Source organism: Gavia stellata, chromosome 28 (genome assembly GCF_030936135.1).
Source record: "Gavia stellata isolate bGavSte3 chromosome 28, bGavSte3.hap2, whole genome shotgun sequence".
NCBI lineage: Eukaryota > Metazoa > Chordata > Aves > Gaviiformes > Gaviidae > Gavia > Gavia stellata.
In genome coordinates this window covers 578821-588301 of record NC_082621.1, presented here as the reverse complement: position 1 = coordinate 588301, position 9481 = coordinate 578821, and the positions used below count along the sequence as shown (strand labels likewise).

At 42.9% G+C, this 9481-nt stretch overlaps 1 protein-coding gene across 28 annotated transcripts in view; it reads left to right on the top strand.

The window, feature by feature from the left end:
* The first annotated feature begins 478 nt into the window (after positions 1–478).
* The window catches only part of ATP6V0A1 (ATPase H+ transporting V0 subunit a1), a 30136-nt gene continuing 21133 nt past the window's right edge, over positions 479–9481 (top strand). For 10 of the 28 annotated variants that reach the window (XM_059830298.1, XM_059830285.1, XM_059830288.1 and 7 more), the window contains exons 1-7: positions 479–600; positions 803–881; positions 1191–1288; positions 1860–1988; positions 6871–6953; positions 7796–7922; positions 9240–9322. In XM_059830298.1, the coding sequence (XP_059686281.1) occupies positions 484–600; positions 803–881; positions 1191–1288; positions 1860–1988; positions 6871–6953; positions 7796–7922; positions 9240–9322 (716 nt within the window). In that variant the 5' untranslated portion in view covers positions 479–483. Of the gene's footprint in view, positions 601–802; positions 882–1190; positions 1289–1859; positions 1989–6849; positions 6954–7795; positions 8016–9239; positions 9323–9481 lie in introns of all 28 variants that reach the window. The other 18 variants (XM_059830284.1, XM_059830286.1, XM_059830287.1 and 15 more) reach the window with 6 other exon arrangements.

Below are 9481 nucleotides of genomic sequence, written 5' to 3'. Positions count from 1 at the left end.
CGTCACGGCGCCACCAATGGCGTCCGGGGCGGGCAGGTGACGCCACCAGCCCCCCCGGAGGCGCGGGCCCGGCGGGGCCGGGTGACAGGGCCGGCTCCATCCCGCCCCGCGCCGTCACTTCCGGTGCGGGCCCAGCCGAGGCGCGCCGTCGCTAGGAGACGTGTCCGCGTGACACCGCCCCGCGTGCGCGGTGACGTCAGGGACGGGAGCCGCCGCGGATCAGCTGGCGGCGGCCGCTGCGGGCCCGGGCTTCGCGGGGGCTGCGGCAGGTAACATGGCGGGGCGGCGGCGGCCCACCGCGGCCGGGCCGGGGATGGGGCCCACCGCGCCGGCCGCCCTCCCGTCTGGCAGCTGCAGCCGGGGCCGCGGGCGGGCGGGAGCGGCGGGGAGGCCGCGGCGGCCCGGCCGGGCCCTGCCCCGTCCCCCCCGCGCTCCGTCCTCACGGCCCTTCTCCTCAGAGACCGCGGCGGGGCCGGCGCCGCCATGGGGGAGCTGTTCCGCAGCGAGGAGATGACCCTGGCCCAGCTCTTCCTGCAGTCCGAGGCCGCGTACTGCTGTGTCAGCGAGCTGGGCGAGCTGGGGAAGGTCCAGTTCCGCGACGTGAGTGCCCGCCGCCCCTCGCAGGGACCACCCCGGGGCGCCGAGAACGGCGACTGCCGCCGCCGCCGCCGCCGGAAAAAGGCGAAGGGGGGCCCGGCGACGCCCGCCCCTCGCTCCCGGGGCGGCTCGGGCCCCGCTGCCGGCGGCTGCCGCTGCGGCTGTGCTGGCGGGCGCCGCTGAGGAGACGTGTCTCTCTCTGCAGCTGAACCCGGACGTGAACGTGTTCCAGCGCAAGTTCGTTAACGAAGTCCGGAGGTGTGAAGAGATGGACCGAAAGCTGAGTACGTTTCTCTCTGGGTTTTGGTACGGCTCTAACTCTGTAGCTTTTGCAGAGACAGTCAGCGCAGGCTAAACCTGCAAGGCAGCGTTAGAAAACAGGTTGCTGACGGGAGGAGTGAGGGCTGCCTTTCTTCTCCGGTTCAGCCAGTCAGACTGCCTCCAGGGCTTCGCTTCCTGCTGAAAGGCGGCTTTAACCGAATGAGATGATCTTGGAATGGGAGGTGGAAGAATTCACAGCTGCTGATCGGGCTAGGTGACAGTCTGACATTGAGGTATCTTTTTAGTTAACATTAACAGCGTTGTCTTTCCAGGGTTTGTTGAGAAGGAGATTAAAAAAGCAAATATTCCTATCATGGACACTGGTGAAAACCCGGAGGTGCCTTTTCCACGTGACATGATTGACTTGGAGGTAATGATGTGTGTTAAGACTCAAGTAGTATTTGACTCTAGATGGGAACTGGGGAAATTAGCTCCATTGGTAGATACCCATTGAATTCAGTGGCAAAGGTGCATTAACCATAGTCCCCAGCTGTCACTTGAAACGCTAGCTCTACTAGCTCACATCAGGTTGATTTTGATTCACAAGCATTGTTTTGCTTGTGCATTTATCCAAATACAGTTAGAAGTGAAAGTATTTAAAAGGAATTTCACCCATTTAAATGAGTCAAAAGCTGTTGGAACTGCATGGTTTATGGTGGGTCTGTGTTGAAGTTGATGAGGGTTTTTAATGATTTGAAGAACACTGTATAAATCCAGTCTATAGAAGACAGGCTGAGTATGAAAAGCTTCAAGTTGCCTGAAGAGAATGTTGCAAATCTGGATCTGTGTACCGTAGCAGACTAGAGACGCGTCTGTAATTGCGTGCAAATTGCGTGGGGATGTAAAGCATCTTGCCTACTTTCTTGGTTTAATAGACTTAACAGCACTTATTTATGGAATTGCTTTAAGTCCTTCTTCCTTCTCCTTTTCCCATCTTGCAGGCAAACTTTGAGAAAATTGAAAATGAGCTTAAAGAAATCAACACAAACCAGGAAGCTCTGAAGAGAAACTTCTTGGAGCTGACAGAATTAAAATTTATACTGCGTAAAACTCAGCAATTTTTTGATGAGGTCAGAATACCGGGGGTGGGTTAACACTTGGGGAGCTGGTTCTTCTCCCACAAATGACCATTTTTATTCTCAAATATATTTTTAGTTGCTGTTTTGGACAGCAGGGCCATTTTTATGCTTTGTTTAAGAAACCTTCTCAAATTATTTTCCATTTTTCATGCAGTACGCATAGCTACCCATGGTTTATCTCTTTGGATGTTGTTTTGGGTTTGTTTTAGTTAAACAATTGTTTGACTAAAAATCGTGTAAAATAATTAAGATGCTAGTAGTTTCTAAAGCACATCAACAGACCAAAAATTTGGTGGTACAGTGAGCGCTTTCTTCAGTGGGTAAGAGTTTCTTTGGTACGTATGCAGATAAACAGTCATGCCTCGCTTACACAGAGGAATTACAATCAAGCTTAATTTCTCTTCAGCCTTTGAAATGTTATATGGAGATTACTCATTAGGGTCATAATACAAAGTCCACTGAAGTAATAGGTTATTTACTTATTTATTTGAGCCTTTGATCAAACCCTAAGGTTTTCAGAGGTAAGTTCTGGAGCAAAGCTGCCATTCACAATCTTCAACATTTTGTCAAATACCAGCTAGGCCAGAAACTGGTAACTGTTTCACTGGACCTGAGAAGAGCTTCTGTGATGTCATTCATGATACAGACAGGAAGCCTGCATGGGAGAAGATGTAATCCTTCATTGTAAAGCTTAAGTATCTCAGAGTCTAGAGAGTTTTCTCAAAGAGCTCCTATATGGTTTTTAGAACACTAAGGACATGTTTTTGCTGAGTACGTGTCCCGTTTCCTCTAACCCAAGGATTTGATCAAAGAGCTTTTAACGGATATGGCTTCTGGCCTTTACAAGGGCTGTGATCAAGTAGAGCTGGGCTCCTGCAAACTTCAGACCGTTTATCTAACGGTTTGGTTTTTGGGTTTTTGGCACAGGATGCTGCTTGTTCAGGCATTAAGGTTGTTCCCGTGCCAACACAAGTCTTAGTCCCTGCTGACATAGATACTGCTGCTAGTGCGATCGGTTGATGGGTCGTGGGGTTGGTTTCAGTACAAAAAAATCTTGTCTTCGAGTGTTGAATTTTCACTTGCAAGTTGCTGGGTCTCCTTGGACAAACAGCGTTAACCTGATAGTCTGTTACTTAGCTGCATTCAGGTGCCACTGCCTGCCTGTTCTGAGTATTGAGTAAACCCAAGTACAGCTAGTGCTGTGCACTTTTTTACTAATTACTGTCCTCTCTGATGAGAGCTGCCTACGGCTTTTCTTCAAGTACAGTATGATCATACTAAATTTAAAGATCTAAATCGATTTTCTACTGAAACAATCTACATCAGGTCACCCACAAAAGGGAACTCTTGTCAGACTTAAATGAACTGGCCACGGAAAGTTTAGATGTATTCCTGCTCCTGTTCGATAACTGTTTTCTGTAACAATAAAACAAAACACGAGAAATAAAATGTACAGCTATGTGTAAAAGCAACCTGAACAGCTCATGTGTGAAGTTCAGTAAAGCATAAGTGTTAAACATTTAAAACTGTTTAGTTCACACTGTAAACCGCAAACGGCTGTGTGCGAGAGATCCGACTAGTCCAGGACTTTTGAGCCTTGTTCAATCTGCTTATTATCCCAAAGTAGTGAACGCTTAATTTCTTCACGCTGTCATTTGCACAGTACCTTCAACACTTGAAGACTTCATAACTTGTAATTAAGATTGTGTTATTCATAGTAATAAGTTGCACAAGGAATGGCTTACTATCCAAAGTACTTTGTCTGTGGCATTCACTCTGGTCTCCAGACTTGGAGCGCTGGGGGAGGGAGGATGGCAAAATTTTTTCACTTGTTCTTCTTACGACTGTTCTAGTCAAAGTAGCCATTTCTTGTTTCAACATACCATGTTGATGATTATGCTCCTTTTCTCAGTCTTCTTGTCTTTGCTTATGAAGAACAGTATGAGCTGGAGAGATTTCTCTGAGAGTTTTGCCTAGAGTGTGAGCGTAAAAGAAGACTGGAAAAGTAATGGTTAATGGCATGCAGTCCCCTGTCTCTCTTTCCTCGAACTCTTCTCACCATCTGCTTTTCTCTTTGTTTTGCATCTGTCATTTCTGTCTCGGCACTGTGTTAATAAGTTAGATGGTGAAATGAATCCTTTTTAGTTCTTGTGAAAATTGATTTTTCTTTTTTTTTTTTTGTGAACTGGAAGTGGCTTGAATTGTATGGCATTGTGTGTAGCAAACCAGAGCCATTACAGAACAGAACTATAATCAAGAGTAGGGAAAATGAACCTGTTTTTCAGGCCTTGAGATTAAAGGTGCTGATCTGGGTGAACAATAAGCAATTTAAAAATGTTTAATAATGAAAGGTCTGCATTCTAATTACTGTCATGCAAATGCTTGGGTTGTTGAAATCCTGAACGACCTGAAGTAGTAAAAAATACTTCACAATAACTTTGATATTCCACTCGCTGCTGCTGAAAACTCTTATTCAAAGTAAATTTCTTACAGTCTTGTTTTTTCTGCATTGTAGTTGGATAGCTCTTTCATTTCCACATAGCCTCTCAATATTTTATTTCTGTTGAATCTTAGAACACTGCTTTAGTTATCCTTCCAGAACCAGAGCTGATGTTGCTACGCCATTTCCTTTCTAGAAAGGGTGTGATCATCAAATTGAAGTAGTTGAGAGATGAATTTAAAGAACATAGGATTTTGTTTTGTAAATAATCCTTGTGTAAGTAAGTTCTTGTTTAGTAAAACTAGTCTAATCCAAATTTATTCTAAGCTGCTTTGTCTTTAATTTCAACCCCTCTAAGCAGGACTTGTCTTTGTTTTAGACAGTGTCCTGAATAAAGGACGCATAGCCCAAAATGGTCAGAGGTAATATTAAACAATTATTAGAATTACTCTCAAGTGAGCCGGATCCAAAGTCTTCACATGTGCTATCCTTCTTTTTTGTATGTTTCATATGCTAAAAATGTGGTGCACCTCACAAAAATTATCACAGAGAGTGTCTTGATTACCGATAAATACAATACAAGCCTCTTACAATTGTAACTTTCTTACTGTTTTTCAACATCCTGAAATCTAGATATCAAACAATCACTGGTATGTTTAGTCTGTGTGTTTTGTTTCGGGGTACCAAACTTTCTTATTTTGGTTGTGTTGTCTATGAAGCAAAATTTTCATTCCGTTTTTGATGTTGCAATAAGTTGCCTTAAAGTTGGAAGGATCAGAAATTCTTCATGTTGGCTTTCCGAACTAAATTAAGGGCTCCCTTACTTTTGTAACATCTGCCAGCTAAAGCAAGTGTGTGTACCAGCAATTGAGCTGCATTTGATGTCAGCCTTGCAAAAACTTTTCTTGTATATGGTAAATACGTTTATTTGACATGCAAGTAAAATGTTACAGAGTTTTTCACTAAAATTATGATGCAACTATTGCACAAATAAAGAAACTATGGCTGAGTCATTAAATTTGCTATATACTTTTGCAAGGCTGCGCGCTGTGTGTGTGCATGCATTTGACATGTTCTGGGGTCAAACTCTACCTTCAAGTCTATTTTAGCAAGTTCCTTGATAGCTCTGTGCGGAAGACCTCCTGTATACTACAGAGGGTAGAATTTGGCCCTCTGTTTGTGCTAAGGAACTATAATTTTCGTCATTTCACTATATAAGCTGCAGAGGTAGAAATAACTGTGACACGGGGTTGAACAAAGTATGAAGATGGTGCACAAGAGGATTTGATTTGAGCATCCTTCCTGACTTGAATTGCTGACGCTTACAAGCTATATTCCCAAGAATTTTAGCCTGCAAATTAGTTGCAATGAAGGACAGTATAAATCTGCATCCTATTTTAATGCCTGGCTAGTCAAAGAATGAGCAACATCAAATTGCCCTAAGCAATGCATCTTATGTGTCTGGCAATAATAAATAAAGTGAATAAGGATAAATATCTTGAATAATTAATAGATTTAATCAGTAAGCTTGTTTTTAAGCTGAAAGTATTGTGTGTGGAGGGAGAAATTTATAAAGCCAGTAAAGAAAATTAGCATCCAGTACTTCCAGGTTTTGTTACTGATTCAGACCCTGTATCTGTGCTGATGTGGCAAGTAACATGGAATCAATCAAACTATCGTCACCTAATTCCGAAATGAATGAGGTATTGCCTTTGCTTTGGAGTGTGGCAGAAGGCTGACACGTACAGGATATGCAGGTCTTGTGTAACTTGTTGTAGGGTTCCAACCTTGTGAGGTTGCAAGCTGCCCTAAGGTCAGTAAAACTGTCTGTGGAAGACTTACCTGGGCATTGTTCTTCCTGTTGCATAGAACAAGACTCCCAGGCTACTTTACATGCAAGTACAATTTTCCAGGCACCTCTTAGAAACGCGTTTTGCGTCTTTAATATGCAGAAAATGCACAAGTAGTGCCAGAGGGAATCAGCATCTACCTTCACATTTTTCTCCATTTAAGGTCTAGGGAAAGATAAGAGAAAGGTGTGTCACTCTGGTTTGTGCCATTAAAAAATGGTTCTTGGGAACATCACTTGTATTTAAAACTTGATACATTTTTTGGAATTCTGCCTTTCTTCAGACTTACATACCCCACAGCCCCTTCGTTCTGTTGCAGCAATCTTCAGACCTTTCTTGTATGGAAGCTTAGCTGAGCCATTCCACTTTTCCTCTTGTTTTTCTCCTTCCTTGTGTGATTCTTGCTGTCTTTTCTATCATCTAGTTCCTCTTTCTGCTGTCTTATGTTCATTCTTTCTTTTTCTTTCCTTTTTTTTTTGTCTCCTCAAACTATCTTCTGGTTCCTCGTTCCCTGCATGCCACTAACTAGTTTCATTAGATATTAATTGATTTGTGAATTCAGGCTGAATTGCATCATCAGCAGATGGCGGATCCAGACCTGTTGGAGGAATCCTCTTCGCTCCTGGAACCAAGCGAGATGGGAAGAGGTGCCCCGCTACGACTTGGGTAATGGCAATTTGTGCTTTCTTCTGCCCAGTGTTAGGGTTGCTGGCTTACATTCATCCTGTGGCATCCGCAATGATTTGAGCGCAGTTGTGGAACTTTCCAGACTGGCATGTCAAGCGGATGAAGGCTGATCTAAAACTAGCTGTTGGTCTCTGGTTTTGTCCCCGTGTATATTAACTTCCCAGTTCATATTAGTGCTTTGCACGTTTCTCTGTGCACAAAAAATTTTATTAGTTTGTTCCTTGTAAATCTGTTCTGGTTGATTTTTTTTTTTTTTCAGACATTCTGACCTCTCACAGCTTTGTTGAAACTAGTAACTACTGTTGGCACACAATACTCCGAAAAATCTGCATAGTTCTATATCCTCTTCATTAGCTGCTTCCAGGCTGTCTTCGTATGTGTGTAATTCTTTATCTGGAGGTAGGGGTTTGAACCAGTGAGGTCTTCGGAAGCACGTGCCTAGAGCATAGTCCATGGTAGCCGTGACTGCTATAATCCTTGCCACGTAATGTACCTGGAACCTATTGAAACGAAGACTAGCAGGCATAGAAACTGTATGTCTAAATGCATTTGTTTCTCCTTTAACCAGTGATTATTTTTTTTTTAATAGACGATATCATTCTGTTAAAAGGCATAGCTTGTGCTGTAGTGCAGTCGTTTTTGTTGTGTTTTTATCGCTATGTATTTAGAGGACCTTCCGTTTTGCTTAAAGAACTAATTTCAAAATAAGATTTTTGTAGCTTTCGGTCTGATGCTAAACTCCAGTTGCCATCAGTGTTTTGGCTGTCAGGCTATGTATTCTTTTAGGTGCAGAACTTACGTTTATGCTGTCCCCTTTACAGGTTTGTGGCTGGTGTGATCAACCGTGAGCGAATCCCCACGTTTGAGCGCATGCTGTGGCGAGTGTGCCGAGGGAACGTATTCCTGCGTCAAGCAGAAATTGAAAATCCCCTGGAGGATCCTGTAACGGTAAAAGGAACTATTGTTTTCAGCAGCAAAAGTCTTAGATGTGTAAAAGGATTTTCCTGTAGATCTAAGCCTTTATCCCTCAATGAGCTCCATGCAGTCAAACGTTTGTGCTGCACCTCTTCACAGTACCTACTCGCATCCTCTGAGGCTTTAGTGACAAATGCTTTCCCATTTTATCAAAACAAAAATAGCAGGGTGGATGGTGAATGCTGTTGAGAAGGGGGTAAACCAACTCAAAATTTGGACTGCAGCAGGGTATAATTGTTTCTGTGGCACAAACTACAAGTGCAACTCCTGTATGCAGTTCTGAGTAAGTAGTAATCCTCCTTGGAAGAGGCTCTTTTGGACATTAGCAGTGTAACATCTATAGCTCATTTACTCTGAACTTGGACCTTTGGTTTTTCTTAATATGCTAACCAGTAATTTAAACATCTGCCTGAGAATTGTTGGCTTTACTACAAATACAAAGAGCAAATGTTGTGATTGGGCCTGTTTTTACATTCAGTGTCTTCTTTGCTCAAATCAACGGACAATGCCCAAACTTCGGGAACTCTTGCTCTTAACCAGTAAAAAGAAAGGCTGTATGTAGGCTGCACTGGAACAAAGGCAGAAGAGTTGAAACTCAGTAACTGCCTCTTTGTTTCTCGTGTAAGGCTGACTTCTTCTCTTGTCCCACTGACTGCTGGTAGTTGACCTGTTGAATTATCTGTCCACTAGGAGAGACTTTGTTCTTATTGTGCAACACTTCCTTAAATTGAGGTTACACCTAGTGTAATTATTCTTGAAACATTACGTTAAAATTTCCTAAGTAAGGTAGAACAATAACTTGTCAACAAATGCAGGAAAGGGGACCTGGCTACCAGCATGAAAACAGCTGTACAAAGAATTTGCTGTTGGCCTCTCTGGAGAGTCGATGTTGTTAAACTCCGCTTCATCTTATTTTCATTCACACTTTAGCTTTTTGCTTGATTCTGTAGGTGACCTGACTGCAGTAAGTGCTGATAAATATTTCATTGCATCTGTTCTTTTGGAGATCTTCCCAGGTTTTCCTGTTTATTGTATTACATAGAATAGATAACAGATAATCTAGAACATTTTGCTTCAGTAAACACAAGTATGGTAGGGGTATTCTATACTGAGGCTAAGGAAATTGACCGTTTCAGTGTTGTTAAGGTAGATTTTTGACTCACTGTGCAGATGTGAGCTCTGTATGTACACATTCAGAGGAAGGAAAAGTAGAACTCTGTTGTAATTTGCTATAATGCTAATTTCTGTAAATAGCTGAGCTATTACAGTATACTCTTTCTTTTGTTCTAGGGGGATTATGTGCACAAGTCTGTGTTTATCATCTTTTTCCAAGGTGACCAGCTGAAAAACAGAGTCAAGAAGATATGTGAAGGGTATGAAAGTCTTAGAGCTGGGCAGCTCTCTCAAATACGTAAAACACATCGACATGAGTTAATATCGATATTTTTCAACTCCTTATTTCACAATGACTGTAGGAGTACATATTTTGACAGCAAATAAAACATATCATAAGTAGCTGGAACATATTTTAC